Genomic DNA, 15,594 nt, shown 5'->3' on the forward strand with positions numbered 1-15,594 from the left:
CTGAGAAAATCAAGATGCTGAACCCATTCTTATTTTCCAACACAGTGATGTCACCAACATGATATTTTCATTGTTTGCCAGGTTAACGGAATTTATGGAGGTAATTAATGCAGAACATGTGTGCTGAGCTATTCGTATGAAAAATGGAATTGCCCCGACTTCATTTGCTGCCTTTGCAACCAAAACCCCACTAACATCTTTTTTCACTATTTCCATATGTGAGAAACACAAATATTTATAACAAAGGTAAATGACTACTCTATTCCCATCTACTCACAAGACACTTTCAGACCCCTGTCTTCTGCTTATTCTTCTGCTTCCACCATCTTACCACAAAGGGCTCGGGTTTCCATCCTATTCCATAAACTAAGCATGTTCCTCACGCCTCTTCTCCAGTGTTTCTTTCCTAGGTTTGCCTGGAAAACTTCTTTTTTAATTCCTTGAACACCCTCTGTCTAGCTCTAGCCCATCTTTCAGGAAAAGCAATGCCATTTAACATTTAATTCTTCTTTTGTCTTTTCTTCTGGGCATCTTCAGTGTCAAAGCATCTCCTCCTCTGGTAAACAGCTTTTAGTAAAAAGAGGACTGGGCACACAGCCCTTAAAATCAGAAAAAAAGTCATTTTTGCCTTCTACTCATTCTGCCTGAATGTTGATTTCTGGAAAGGAAGGGACAGAAAAAATGGCACAGGCATGAGAGGAAGGGTGGGCAGGTGGGCTGAGAATAAAGAAGCTGAGGAGCTTTCCCTACAGCTGGGTTTTCTTTGGAGAGTTTGGGTGAGCACAGAACATCCTCCACAGCTGGAGCCACGTACTCCAGGAACACTGAGCACTCAGGACATTTGTTCTCTGGGCTAAATCATGGGAGAAAAGTTTTTGCAGGGTAAGGCCCTCACCATCTCAGAACCTGTCTCAAGATAATGGCCTCAAGTCGTTTACTCATTTTCTCCATGAACATTAAGGTTGGGCAGAAATAACTTGCCTCACTTTTCTCTTTTTTTTTTTTTTTTTTTTTTTTTTTAAGAAAGCACTGTCAGAGCAAGATTAAATAGAATGGTGAAAATGCCTCTCTTAACTGCAGCCTCTGTTGAAATTCACCACTGGTAAATCAGAGTCACGAAGCTCACTAATGTAAACAAAGCTCAGACTTTCAGGGAGGCAAGGAATTTCTTAATTTGTGCTTTGCTCACTGTTCAGATCCCTGTCAGGACTGAATTCTGGGTCCCTAACTTTGTCAGTAATCAGATGAAGTTTGGATTTTTTTAAATATTCAGATCCAATTTTCTTCATCTCTGCCTACTTTTTCTCTTCCTTTAATCCTTCTCTCCCCCCTTAAAATGGATCGCTCAAAAAGTCTTGCCTCTTAAAAAATAAAAAATCAAGAACAAACCCCCTCTAGCTGCCTTCTAACTTCTCAGCAACTAAATTAAGCAATCCCATGTCACTTGTTATTTGTAACTGCACAAAGTTTATGGGAAGCCCACCACGGACCAAAATATATATTTGTGCTTAATTGTAATTTATTTAAAGATTAACTTGTCACTCTAGATTTTCTACAAACCCCTCCATTTCTAGGCACCAATTTAAAAGTTTCAGATTATAACTGCTGTCCTCTTATGTGAGGCAGCTATACTTTAGCAGGTTTAATTATTGTTAAAAAAAAAAAGTCATACAAATCTTGCTATCCAAATATAGATATAAAAACATTATGAGAAACCAGCTGGAAATAAAAAAAAGCCCCATTCCCACACCATATTACACTAAACTGCCCTGACTGAACCTTAACATTCAACCTATTGTTCTCTTAATTGCTAGCAAGTTTCAACCACTGTTCGTTTGCTCTGCTATTCTTCTTTCATCAATATTTTTCCAGTAGATTAATGGGATTTTCCTCCATATTTTGCCTGAAACAGCAGGACACGGTAGTTAAATGAACAAAAAAAAAAAAAAAAAGAAAAAGGAGAGTGGTACAAATGTTTCTGCTTACAATGTGTCTGATTTAATAACATCTCTGCAAATTCAAGGCTTTATGTGTGGGTTCCCCATCACTCCCGCAGACTGGAACTTTTCTGTCACCATCCCAAGGTTTCTTTCAGGCAGGATTATCTTTATTTCTACATCTTTATTTCTTTCATTCATTCACTGCAGAAATTTGAAAGGAACTTTCAGTTTAAGGGACTGAATTTTAATCTTGCATCTGTTTCACACTGCAAAATGAGAACTTGCGCCTGGATTTAGCAAGCGCCTAAGAAACTAAAAAACACAAAATTTCTGCTGGGGAATACAATCCTGAGTCCACAAATTGCTACCACACTCTGTTTCCAAAATTACACTCCTGGGAGCTCATATCTAATCTTCTGAATTAACCTATTTTTGTTTAAAAGTTTCAGTTCTTGTTTAGAACAAGTTTAAATATGGGGGTTTTTTTTAAAAAAAAAGCTACTGCTCTAAAGCAATTACAGAAATAAGAGTTACCCCACTGTGTTGAATTTTTAGGAAATACAATAATTTAACACTAGTCAGATGCTTTTGTAAAGGAAAAAGTCTTCTTTTTCACTCTGTCATTTCTTATGGCAAGTCTTTTCTTCCTCGCAAATATATTTTCGGCAGTGCTTTAACAAATCTTAAAATGCAAAATATAGGAAGTGTTCCATTCTAGAAAAAGCACTCTTTGGATGCTGGAATTATGCTTTAGAAAGGCAGGGGGTTAGGGAAAACTGTCTGCCCCACCTCTGGAGATTTATCTAACAACTCTAGAAACATCAAATTTTGCACCTTAGGGTAACAAAATTACCTGCTGGGTTTTAATACCAGCTCCACTGATCAGAGCTTTGAACTTCACCAGAAGTAAAGGCATGATTATTGCAGCAGTCACTTACTTGTTTTTATTTTCTTTCACAGAAAAATCAAAGAGCAGCTACAAAGCTACACGAGTTACAGGTATCTTAGGGCACTAACTCAGGCTCTGTATAAAACTCCACAAACAGGACTGTGGTATTTGGTAACAGCTCTGTAGTGACCCTCACTGGTGATAAAATCCAGAGCTCTGAAAACGAGAAAATGAACACCTGCATCTGTATTTCTAAACTTTCATCAAGTGGGGATTACAAGAACAAGAGCAATTATAGACATTTTCCTAGAGGAAAACTCCCAGGTTCTCCAACAGAATCAAAAAGTAAGTATACTAATAGCAATTTACCTAACTCTAGCAGAGAATAATTTTTTTAAAAAATTAAAACTAATTTGTACGTCCTCCCAGATGGGAATGAAAAATTTAAGTTCAGTCGGAACATATTCCTGATTTGCAAAGCTTTTGTGTAAACAACTGTTAAACTTGGTGTGCCTATTATTTGTTTCATGCTTGCCCATCTGGTGGTGCCTTTTTGCTGAAGCTGAGGGTACAGAAGAGTTCTGACCCATTTCTCTTCCCTGAGTGCTTCGCTGGGCAGCAAGTATGTTGTGTCCAAATTAACTGCAATAAGAATTAATTGCTGTTTCCAATTTGCACATCTCTGTGTTTCAAACACCTGTGTTAAGTTTGCTTAGCCAGTGGAGAGATTTTTTTCATTTTAATACACTATGCTGAAACAGCAGTAAGTCAAGAAAAAAGCCCAGTGACAAACAGTAAAGAAAACAAGTTATTCCACATGCTACAGTCTACTTTCAAAAATGGTGTCAGAAAATTATGCATTTACCCAGTTTCTCCTAGTTTTAAAACCATCACACCATGGTGTGAATTTTAAAAGATGTTTATTATTTGTCTAATCGTACAGTTTAGAATTAAGCACAGGAGCTTTGAATACGACACAGCTGTATGAAAAACAGTCCTCTAGCCCCCCGTAACTCTGAGCTTTCTGAAACTAAATTTTAAAAGGTATCACATTCAGACTTCTAAAACTGCTTTTAACTTCTTCTGCAGATAAACAGTCAATTGCAAGCCAGGGGTAGCAGCAGGAATAGTGTCATGAGAAATGAAGATTTACCCTGACCTAATGGTACATGACATGGAGCAAAGTAAGATTTGGAAAAAGCATTTCCCCTTTCTGATTCTATTGAGAAGTTCCCAGTATTGTCAGCCTTTCCCAAAGTCACGTGCAAGACTTGGGCAAGAATTTTGTTCCATGTGCAAGCAGCACATTTTTCAAAACCACACCAAGAGCTGTCACTACTACAAAGGCACAATAAATTGTCTTTAGCAATTTTAAGTGCTAACAGAGACCGCTCGGATAAAAATGGTCCACTTAATTGTGGGATTCTGCAAAGTTCTAAGATGGTAATCAATGCTCAAAAGATGAAACTCCAAATCCAATATAGACTAAAAAGAGAGGCTGAGTGGAACCTTCTTACTGTAAACCCAAAACAGGCTCTGTTTGAAGCCAAGTACTGTAAGCAGATTTCCCGTATTGATCTTTTGGTAGCTGTGCTCACAAGAAATTAATTTTATGCTAGATTGAGAGGTTACAAGAAGTTTCCTGTCTGCACAGTCAAAATATTATTGAAGCAATTCAGGTTGTCAGTAAAAGCTTAAACAAATTTGCTGATAATCCTGTTAATGACCTAGGTCAAGTGTTAACTGTTGTGGGTTATAAAACAGTGAAATTAAGGTGGTTGGTACCCTCAGGCGGGCAATATAGTTACAGAAGAGACTGAAGAGAAATTATTAAATTTTAAAAATGACAGAACTCAGTCGATTTCTTGATACGGCAGGAACTATTCAGAAAGAGAATTGCATCCTTCTAAGAAAAAAGAAACACAATCCTCAGCAAGCAGAGACAATCCAGCAGGGTGGAACAGGAGAACCTGTGGTTTCTGTGCACCTACGGGCTCAGTCTGCAAACTCCAAACTGGAAATTTGGATGATAAATCTTCCTGATATTGTCCTACCCCGCAGAAAACAGTAAAAACAGATAAAGCTGAGCTTCAGAGAACCTCCTTGAACTCCTGTGACTGTGTAGGGAAAATTTCTCATGAGCACGGCAGAGTTCAAAAGCAAACTCAGGGGAAAGTTTTACTTTTTATCCAGAAAGAAACCTTAATAAAATTTATCGGGGATGAAGCCAATTAAGAAAATCTCAAGTTCTCCAAGAAAAAGACAAAAAAGGAAAGCACTGAGCACCACAAAGTGCAGTAAGACAGCAGTTTGTCTTCAGCCCCTCTTTCACCCTTTTCTCCCTTCATCCCATTCACTTCCCCTGTAGTATTACCAACAGTCATCAGTTTTAATATTAATTACAAATGTTAAGTGGAGTTGGATTAAAAAAAAAATATTATTTCAAGTCAAATAAATTCAGGAGTTATTTCTCTGGTAGCTCTGCCCACACTCTTGTTATGTGCCCACTGCAACATTTACATCCCCTAGAAGTTAGAATAAGCTGCACAAACACACCAAAAATTAGTTCCATCCACTGTTAAAACAATTTATGGGGAGAATTTCAACAGTAGCTTTAATAAAAAATGTAAGGAAAAAGGTAGACATTTTTATGTATGTGCCTACATTAACAAATTATAGACATTATAGATATATTTTTAAAATATAGACAAATATAGACAAATATAGATATATTTTGGACAAATGATGTCCAAAATATATATTTTTTAATTCTCAGTGGTGGAAAAATGAGACTTTTCTAAATACTCCAGAGAAATCTAGAAACATCTATCTCTAGTTTCGGGAAGGAATTTACAGGAAAAACTTAATTACAGAATTGTAAGTGAATCGGTTAGAAAAAGATCCTTTAATAGAGAAAAACATCATCTTCTGACATGATTTAAAGCTGCACGCTACCACTTGTTCATCCAATTAGTGGGTCAGAAAATTATAAGAATTAAGATTTCTAAACTCACATGATCAATCCATATAGTGTAAATAAATAAAAGGATTACTGAGCATTCCTAAAAGGGGGTTAAAAAAAAAAAAAAACAAAAAAAAACCTAAAAAGCCTTTAAAAGTTGATCGCTTTTTTTATAAGAAAACTGACAGAAAATAAGAAAAAAGAAAACTGTCTTTTTAAAGCATAGCAAAACATATACTTTAAAAAAAAAAGCCACTCAAAAGCAGGCTACTGTCCTGTAACTGCATTTTTACTGTTGCTTTCACTACCAATTTTGCAAATATTGCTTATCTTGTACGAGCCCTTGAAGCTGAGAAAAGAGAAGGGAGGCAGCATTTGCTGAAAGCTGACTTGGACAAGTGTACTTAACATGCATTCCGTATGATACCCATATTTTCCCTCCTTTCTCAATTCTCAGCGCCAGTGACTCGAAACAAAGACACAAAAAGTGAGTTTTTTTTGCAAACTGGAGTGCTCCAATATCTTTCTGGCATAGTGACTCTCAGTTTGCAGAATGTGTCTCCACTGCCATGGAGGCAGAGCTGCTCCACTGACTGACAGAACCACAACCCTTCCCTAAGAGGAATGGTTATGAGACAACCGTAACCCCTGCTCACACTCTTGCTTTCATTTCTGACAATGATTATTGAGAAATGACAATATTTATGAGATAGCTTCTATCCGGAGGTTTAAAAGTGACTGGTGAAAGCACGCTCATTTAAAATAAATCTATACAGCACTGCATGCAAAACAAATTTACATAAAACATACAAACAGATGACATACTGCTCCTCTTGTATAATGGTACTACAATTATTTCCCAGCAATGAAACCAACTGATTAAAGATTACCCAGGACTTGTGAAGTTTGCATCTTTCCTTAGGCTTTTTTTTTTTATATATTTATTTTTCCTTCCAGAAATCATGCAAACTTGTTATCTCACTGCCTTATCGCACAAGCACCCAGAATATCAATAAGCACATCAGCATTATTTGTAAGGGAGAAATAAATAATTGCTCTGACAGGTTTCAGAGTTTTTCTAACCATCCAACCAACTCGAGCAGGTGCGAGTTTTACATGGTTGTTGGGTGCTAGAAGTTCTTCACAACCTTTGCCCTCTAGATTTTATCCCGAAAGATAATTAAACTGGACGTCCCGGTCATGCCGAGTGCCTTCACTGCAAGCAAGCAAAAGCTCCATTTCATTTCTTTTTTTGTTTGTTTTTCTCAATAGGGAAAGGACAGGGGTCTTTTACGGTTTATTTCAAGTATTTCATTCACTTTCACAGTGTCTGGTTGTCACCATTTATTTTTTCCCTGAAAGCTAGCACGAGTTTTCAGCAAATGTCATCTTAGAAATTAACACAGCAAAAGAAAATAAACCACTCACTCCGGTTTTTTGTTTGTTTTTTTTTTTTTTCCGGAAAATGACACACATTCCCATACACACAGAAACACAACTTTAACACATTGATACACATCCGATACACGATCTGACACAAACCCGCTAGGGAACCAGGAGGAGGTTTTACAGGGCAGCAAGCTTCTTTTGCGTATCAATTAAAAGTTTTGGAAGGCAGGACGCTTAGCGCAGCCAGCAGCCCTGCAGATGAGAAAGGGCTCGGAGTTATCACCGGGCTGAGAGCGATGGTGGCACCGGGGGCTGGGGCAGAGGCGGCTCCGGGCACCTGCCGGGGCTGGGGCTGCGGGTCCCCGGCCACTGCCCCTTCCCTGCCCCGCCGAGGCCACCTCGCCCCGGGGCTGCGGCTCCCCAGCACTGCGGGAGGGCCGGGGAGGGACAGGCTGCGCTGCCCTCGCCAACTTTGCTCGGGGGAGGGCAGGGCGGCTGCCCGCGCATCCATCCATCCATCCATTCATCCATCCATCCATCCATCCGTCCATCCGTCCATCCATCCGTCTTCCGCACGGCCGCGCTGTGCCAGGGCGATCCCCGCGCCCCCGGGGCGAGGAGCCGCTGCCGCACGGGACCACCTTAACGGAGAGCAGCGGGGTGGGGGAGGAATACCGGGGGGATTAAAAAAAAAAAAATTAAAAAAGGAAGAAAAATAAATAGAGGAAGGGGGAATAGCGGAAAAGAAGAACGAGGAATAAACTGGTCACCCGGCCGTGCCGCGGCTCACCTTCGTTGCCGGGGCGGGCGCTCAGACGGCCGGCAGCGCCGAGCGCGGCGCGGAGCAGCAGCGGGAGCAGCAGCAGCAGCAGCAGCGGCGGCGGCGGTGGCGGCAGGCGGCGGCGGCGGTCCATGTCGGCGGGGCAGAGCGCAGGCACAGCCGCATGTCTCCGCGCCGCATGCCACCGCTCCGCGCCCGCTCCGCGCCGCCGCCACCGGCCCCGGCGCCGGGACCATGCCCCGCGCCCGCCTCCGCGCTGCGCCCGGGAGGGGCCGCCCCGCCCGGCCCCGCCGCCGCCGCCGCCGAGCGGCGCCCGCCCCGCTCCGCGCCCCGCCCACCGCCCCGCCCCGCCCCGCCGGCCGGGCGTGGAGCCTGCCCACGGCCCGCGGGGGTGCCCCGCTAACCCCGGGAGGTAACCCCGGAGCCTGCCCACGGCCCGCGGGGGTGCCCCGCTAACCCCGGAGATAACCCGGAGCCTGCCCACGGCCCGCGGGGGTGCCCCGCTAACCCCGGGAGGTAACCCCGGAGCCTGCCCACGGCCCGCGGGGGTGCCCCGCTAACCCCGGAGATAACCCGGAGCCTGCCCACGGCCCGCGGGGATGCCCCGCTAACCCCGGGAGATAACCCGGAGCCTGCCCACGGCCCGCGGGGGTGCCCCTCTATCCCCGGGAGGTAACCCGGAGCCTGCCCACCGGGAGGTAACCCCGAGCCCGCCCCCAGCCCCGGGAGGTGCCCCCGAGCCCGGCCCGGCCCCGTCGCACGGAGCAGGGGGCTCGGCAGTCGGGCTGGGTGACACGAGTCACGTAATTCGGGAGCCCCGGGTGGGTGTTGCAGCCAGCTACCATCCGGTCGTGTCCAATTACCGGGCTGTCCCGGGAGGAATGCGGCGGCAAAGCAGAGGTAAAAGCTCGGGAGTTTCAGGCTGCAGCCGTGGCTGGCTTGCCGGAGAAGCGAACGCCACTTAGATCGTTCGTCCCTGGCTGCCCGCGGTGACAGCCACAACTCCGGCCCCGAGGGCAGGCTGGCTTTGCCGTCACTAAAGCAAACCGGAGCAGGGGCTCCACCCGAGGACTGTGTGGCTCTACTCTAGAAGTTGTCGTGTAAAATGAGTGTTTTTTCTTCGTGCTTGCACCTTTCCTTCAGTCCTTGCAGCCGTCAGAGGCCCCGGAGTACCTGTCAGAGCACAGAGCAGAGAAACAGAGCTGCTACTCCGCTGCCCTCAGAGGGAATCACTGCAGAGCAGCGCTTCCCAAGCTTCCCCTTCTGCAGATTGTTTTTTCAGAATACGGACAACTTCCTTCTCAAGTGGCTCCTCTCAGGTCTCCAGGGCCACCCAGCGTGGTTGTGTGGAAAATGGGAAAATATCTGAATAGTACTGAGGTCCAATAAATACTTCAAACCAAAGCTATGCATCCTCATAGTACAGAGGCTAGCTCTGAATGCATGTGCTGTCTGCACACACAGCAAGCGAGAGGATGGGAGGAGAGGAGCCTCTGGCAACAGATGTGGAACTACATCTCAGAATTAACATCAAAAATCTTTGACAGCAGAGAAATGAATCCCCAGTGTTTCTCAAACCAGTGTGGTAAACATCTGAACCAACCTCCTTCTTCATTGTCCCGTGTGTCCTTGTGTCCTCAGGGTCAGCAGTGCCAGCAGGACAGCTGGGAACTGCTGCCTGCAGCACCTGAGCTGCAGGTTCATCAAACAACACAGAATCACCAGCTTGCTTCAGCAGTGATGCAGCTTCCCTGCAGCAGAAGAGGAGGTGCTGGACTGGTTGCAAGCCAGGACCCTTGCCAAGGTCTCTCCTGCACAGTATTGGCACCCCCTAAACATCTGGTTTGACTCTGCACTGCACTGAAGAGGTTGGAAATGTGTGGAAACCAAAGCAAAGCGGAGACAAGGCTGTGAGAAGTCATCTCAGATAGGTTCCTGGTTCAGGAGAGCACAGAGCACTAAAAATTAACATGATATAATCTCCTCTCCCGTTTCCAGGCTTGATTATTCAATCCGCCAAATTAAAGAATCACCAAATTTAATACCATTTGTTTCATGTCTCCAAACCTTCCTTTCACTCATTTTTACCATCTACCCCATTTCCTCTGTGGTCAAAATTCCAAAAGATGGAAGAAATGCCCAGAGCTCTTGAGCAGGAAAGCTGCAAGGGCAGAGGGAGGAGCAGGGTGGTCTGGGCACGCAGTTAACCATGTATGGGCAGAAAAAACCATCTCCTGTCCTCCTTTTTACTTCTCATTTCACCATACCTTCCCATTCACTGGACAAAGATGCTTCTCTACAGCAAAAAGGCCAGAAAATCACATTCCTCAAAATATAACTTTCCCTAGCAATAAAAACTATTTTGCTTTAGTTTGAAGGGGTTTTTTTGCCAATATTTTCCTCAGCTTTTTTAGAACACACAGCTGTTTTTATTGAGTTCTGTCATACAAGAGAGATACATCTTTAAAACCCTACTAAGTTCTCAGGACTACTAGTTCTGATCTCTCTGAAGCTGCATCTTTCTTTCATGATTTCAGGCATTTTTTTTTTTTAAGGTGTGAGAAAAAGGTGAAAGAAAAAGGGTAAAGAAAAAACAAATCTGGGGAGTGGCAAAGAACAAAGATGGCAATCAACCCAAAACCCAATAAACTTCTGTTTTCAGTTAGTGGAAAAAAAATATTTCCAAAGAAGGGAGTTTTTAAGGTTACTCAAAGCAATCACTTTCCAAATTTGTAAATATCTCAGCATCAGTGAATTAATCTTGTATAGGAAGAAAAGTATAATTATCAACACAATCCATATAATGCAAATTTTAACATCAAACTTTTCAGAAAGAAAACCTCTCAAGTGAAAAAATGAATAGCAGAAATACTTGGAAAAATTTGAGACAAAGAACACATTTTTAAAAAACTTCACTAAAAAAAAAACCCCACAAACCTGTGAAAATTCTTAGCAGGAAAGAAAGATTAAATTCATTACAAATTTCTCATTAGGCTTTTTTCTCTGTGAGCCACATTGTGTTAGTTTTGTGCAAATTGCATGTTTACTCTATTAAGAGTAATTTTCTGTGAGCTTAAAGGGCACCTTTGAAGAAAGAAAATAGCCTCTAGTGGCATTTCTACATAACCAGAGTGCACATGGTAATATCTTTGACTTAGCATCCATAAAATCCTTCTGGAGAAACACATAACTATGATTTATGATTTTCTGCCAAGCCTGGGCTTTAATTTCTTTAATATATTGAAGATCAAAATCCTTACTAAACACAAATTTTATCTCTTACATTTTTCTTTTGTAAACAGGGAGGTGACACATTCTGTGATTGTATAATGGAAAAAAGAAATCATGACACATGGGCAGAATGCTCCGGATCCCACGTTTGCATACTAAATAGGAAAACAACTTTCTGCCTAATGAAAAAATGCTTCAGATTATTAGGAATAGCCACAGAAGTAATCAATCAATTTATCCAATGGACTGGGCCACAGCCTGCTTCCAAGAAGCTTTTTAATGTTTATGGCTCTTGAGTGGCATAGTTTAATTAATTGAATGACACAAAACTTCTAATCCTAGAGATTTAAAGTATTTTCCTTAAAAACAAGCAAAAAGAATTAATGACAGGTTCACTACTCATAAAGAAAGGTGGCTGGACAATCTCCCATTTCTTCAGGGAGGAGGCAGAACAATGTTCCCCAAGTGATGCCTCGCCAGTGCCTCCATGGGATTGCTGGGAGGTGTGAGAACATTTCCCCCTCAATTTCTGGGATTTATTTATGCAGGTTCTTGTTTGTGATGTGGATGCACCTCCCTTCACACAGACCTGCAGTGACAGAACTTTTCCACATAAATCATAACAGGGACGGCTTTTTTAAATCATTCAGTAATCAGTTAGGTTTCCAAAAATACACCTCAGTATATATTTTTTATAGATATATATATGCATCTGTTTTAATATTAACTATTTAGTGTTAAGGTTAAAAATATTATAGATGGAAGCATTGCTGCTTGAATTCATCCTAAATCTGACATGAGCCACTCTTGGAGATGGTGACCAAGGAGGAAAACCCTCCCACAATCCACCAAGTAGATTTACTTGGTTTAAATATTCTTTGGGAGAGGTTTTACAGCATAACTCAAAGGTCTCCTAATGCACAGTGTCGCCCTGAAAATGCAAGCAGATGAGGAAATGCAGGATGTGGAAGAGTAAAAGGCAGGATGCAATAAAAACAAATGATAATGAAGTGTGAAAAGTTACTTTAAATAAGTCATGTAAAGCTAAGCTATAGCCCTTTCCAATCAATACTTACATAATAATTATGTGAAAATCCAGACAAATGGATTAAAAAGACAGCGTAAAAAACTCAGCTTTGATCAGCGACAAAGCTGAACTTGTAATTATGAAACAACTGCACACCAATCCCATAATGAAGAAAAGCATGGAGATGGCCAAGGGTTAGAAAAGCAAAATGCAAATACAGTTTAGTTGCAAGTTTTCCCCATAAAGTCTGAATCGTTTGTTAAATATGCAATAAAAAGGTGACAGTCCAACCACTTAGACTGAATTTACCTATCTGTAAACAAAAATCTATAGAAGCCATAAAAGAAAAGCTTCACCAGTGTTACTGCCAGTTTTCAGAGAAAAGCAACATTTATGCATGGGGAAGAGTATTGCTACCATGAAAGAGCTTGCCAGATTTTAGCTTTAGGATGAAGCACTTATAGTAGAAATCCATGAATCCTGTAAAACCAGACTGTATTATGGAGACACTGGCAGACCTCCAATAAGGTGCATTATGATAAGTTTGATCAGTTTGTTTTTCTTCTTGCAAGTCACAAAGAACATTCAGAAATTTCTGTTGTAAGGCCAAAGCAAAAAAAGACAACCAAGAAATTAAATTATTCATTCTCGTGTATTTAAACTCACTGATCTTTTTTTTCCCCAGAAGAAAGTGCATGGCAGTGTTGGACAAAAAATAGGCAGACATATTTTAAAATAAATATGACAATTCTTCTAATACCAGGGATCAACATCCAATCTGGGGAATGAACTTGGAGAGTGCACGGGCAAAATTCTGTAATCTGGCTGAGCTGGATTGGAAGAATTCCCTTGTCTTTGCACAGCCAGGCTTGCACACTGACAACAAAATAGGTCGTCTATTTTTGCCAGCTAAAAAACAGAGAGAAATACTCATGGCCAACTGCAATTTTAAACAGCAGAATGCAAACACTCTGAAGAGTCTGTGTTCACAACATATGAGAACTCTTTAACAGTTTCATTTCCACAGGGAACTTTTTGCATTTAACTGTTGATTATACTTTTTTTTTTTCCTTCAGTAAATGATACCTGAGATTCTGCAAATTATTGAGCTACTTTTATATTTTCTGGTCATTTGCTGGTTTTTTTGGTTTTTTTTTTATCTCAAATCACCTCACCTCTTCCCTGGTAGTCAAAGTTTTCTCCTCTTCTATCCGATGGAACTGACAGCACAACTTCTGTCTACATCAGGGGATAGAATAAGATGGGGAAAAGACCATAAAGTGGAATTATCTTAGAACCCTCAACTTCTCATCCAGCATCAAGGCATGAAATCATGTCATACTAATAATACACATATTACAGTCATTATCATTGCTCATAATGGCAAGGTGGATATTTGATTGCATGTTGTACGTATGGTTAGTAATTCCCACCTGAATGCTACCACCCAAGAGCAAAATCAGATTTCAAAAGGGGACAACCATGTTCCAAAGGCTTGTTCTCAATTCTAATGCCTGCATGGAGACACAGAGTTCCTGTTTGCTTCAAAAGCTGCTTCCTTCAGGACTGTGGGGAGAGCTTGGAAACTGAGGACAGCATCATATGCAATAATTAGCTATAATTAGCTATTAGCTATATAATAGCTATTTAATTAGCTATTAGCCATATAGGCTCAGAATTTGTCAGGGTACACAGGTCCTTCAGAAGTTCCTCCACAGACAAGTTCCTCGCGTGCCCAGCTTGTACCAACATTTCTCAGCCTCCAACCACAATACAGCAAAAATACACCAGAAAAGCTGAGGTAGCCCCTAATTACAGCCCCAAAGCATCCTTCCCCCCAACTGCAGCTGGCTGGGTGCAGAACACGTTCTCAGGAGTCACACCTGTGCTTCTGGATGAGCTCAGCTTCTGTGAAACGTCCCCATCCTCCTGACCCATCGCCCCAGCTCACCCTGTGCGTGCTGAGAAGCTCCCAAATCTTCCAGCGTTTTCTTCTTGATTATAATGAGTTAATTACTTTGCCAGAAAGCACGAGGTAGCTTTTTTATTAATCTCCTCGGCCACTTGGGCAATGAAGAATTGCAGTCTGTAGAAGGCTAAGCTAACATTATCTAAATATTATTCTTTATAATTATTAGACAACACTTGCAATAAATAATTATACCTCATTAGTATTCTCCCAGCCCAGTTGACCCATAGCAGGACAGTCTGTCAACCTTGGGTCAAGCAGCCCTTATCCATTAAATGGGATATTTTATGATATTTTAGGCTTTCCTCCCCAGTCCTGCAGCCAGCTGCAGCTCTGTAATGAAGGATGGAGCTTCTTAACCTTTCTAACTCACCAAAGAGCGTTGGAAATGCAAACATTTCTTATTGTGAGCTGGACATGTGCTGTCTATGTCAGTAGAACATATTACAAAGATTTCTTGTCCTCTTGAACATGAAAAAAGCTTTTCCCACTGCAATATCACATTTGGTTTATCTGAACTACATTTTCAATCATTAAAACCTCTTTATTCATCAGGGTTATTTTTTGTGAGACAGACTGTTCAAGACTTAAATGTTGACTTTAACATTTGCTTAAAGAAATTCCCTCATTTCTTTGAGCTGTCACCAAAACCTAGAAGAATGTGTGAGTTACTTTTTTTATACTAGAAATGAAGAAATCTGTCATTTGTGTTACCAAATTAAAGTTGCTGGAAAAGGTTTACCAGCATTGAAATTAGTCTTCTCTCTAGAGATTTTAATGAAAGAAATAAACCAGTGAGTACTCAGTCATTTCCTTTGGATGCATCAGCTTTGGAACTGAGAAGTAGCAGCAGGATTAAAAGGAAGAAGTAACAAATAATTTGTACAGTATGGTGGGGGAAATTTATTACAAAGAGTTGCAGGATTTTCCAAGATGAATGCAAGGTTCTAGTTCAAAAGGCAGCTGTAGAAAATTCACTGAAAATAAAGAACCATAATAAAATAAAACAAAACAAAAAAAATCCCCCAAACTATTGGAAAAGCTGGAAACAGTGTGCAGAAAGTAGTCCCCATTCAGTTCCTAAGATGAACTTACACTACTGACAATGCCAAAGTGTAATGCTACAGTTTTGCCAAGCTGCAAAACTAAAAATCCAAAATCCGCTAGAACCAAAGTGCATTTCTTAAGAAAAGAGGACACTCATCAAAAGGTACATAAAATTAGAGCTTTACACATAAAATGACAAAAAGGAGATGTCTTGCAGTGGATCTGTGAAAGAAATTCAGGGACTTGTCAGATGTGTGGAGGGGGAGGGTTTTGCTGAAACCCAAGCTGTGCAAACCCAGTGTAGTCTGCTGGGTTTATGGATGTGCTCCTTTTAATGGGACTTTGTTTTAAATAATACT

General features: G+C 41.6%; 1 protein-coding gene across 3 annotated transcripts in view; it reads right to left on the bottom strand.

Moving 5' to 3' along the window:
- Positions 1–8,240, bottom strand: part of EPHA3 (EPH receptor A3) — a 179,807-nt gene extending 171,567 nt beyond the window's left edge. The window contains exon 1 of one of the 3 annotated variants that reach the window (XM_030263981.4): positions 7,971–8,240. In XM_030263981.4, the coding sequence (XP_030119841.4) occupies positions 7,971–8,094 (124 nt within the window). In that variant the 5' untranslated portion in view covers positions 8,095–8,240. The remainder of the gene's footprint in view (positions 1–7,970) is intronic. The other 2 variants (XM_030263983.4, XM_041713733.2) reach the window with 2 other exon arrangements.
- Positions 8,241–15,594: the final 7,354 nt, after the last annotated feature.

This window comes from Taeniopygia guttata, chromosome 1 (assembly GCF_048771995.1).
Source record: "Taeniopygia guttata chromosome 1, bTaeGut7.mat, whole genome shotgun sequence".
In the NCBI taxonomy this organism is placed as follows: domain Eukaryota; kingdom Metazoa; phylum Chordata; class Aves; order Passeriformes; family Estrildidae; genus Taeniopygia; species Taeniopygia guttata.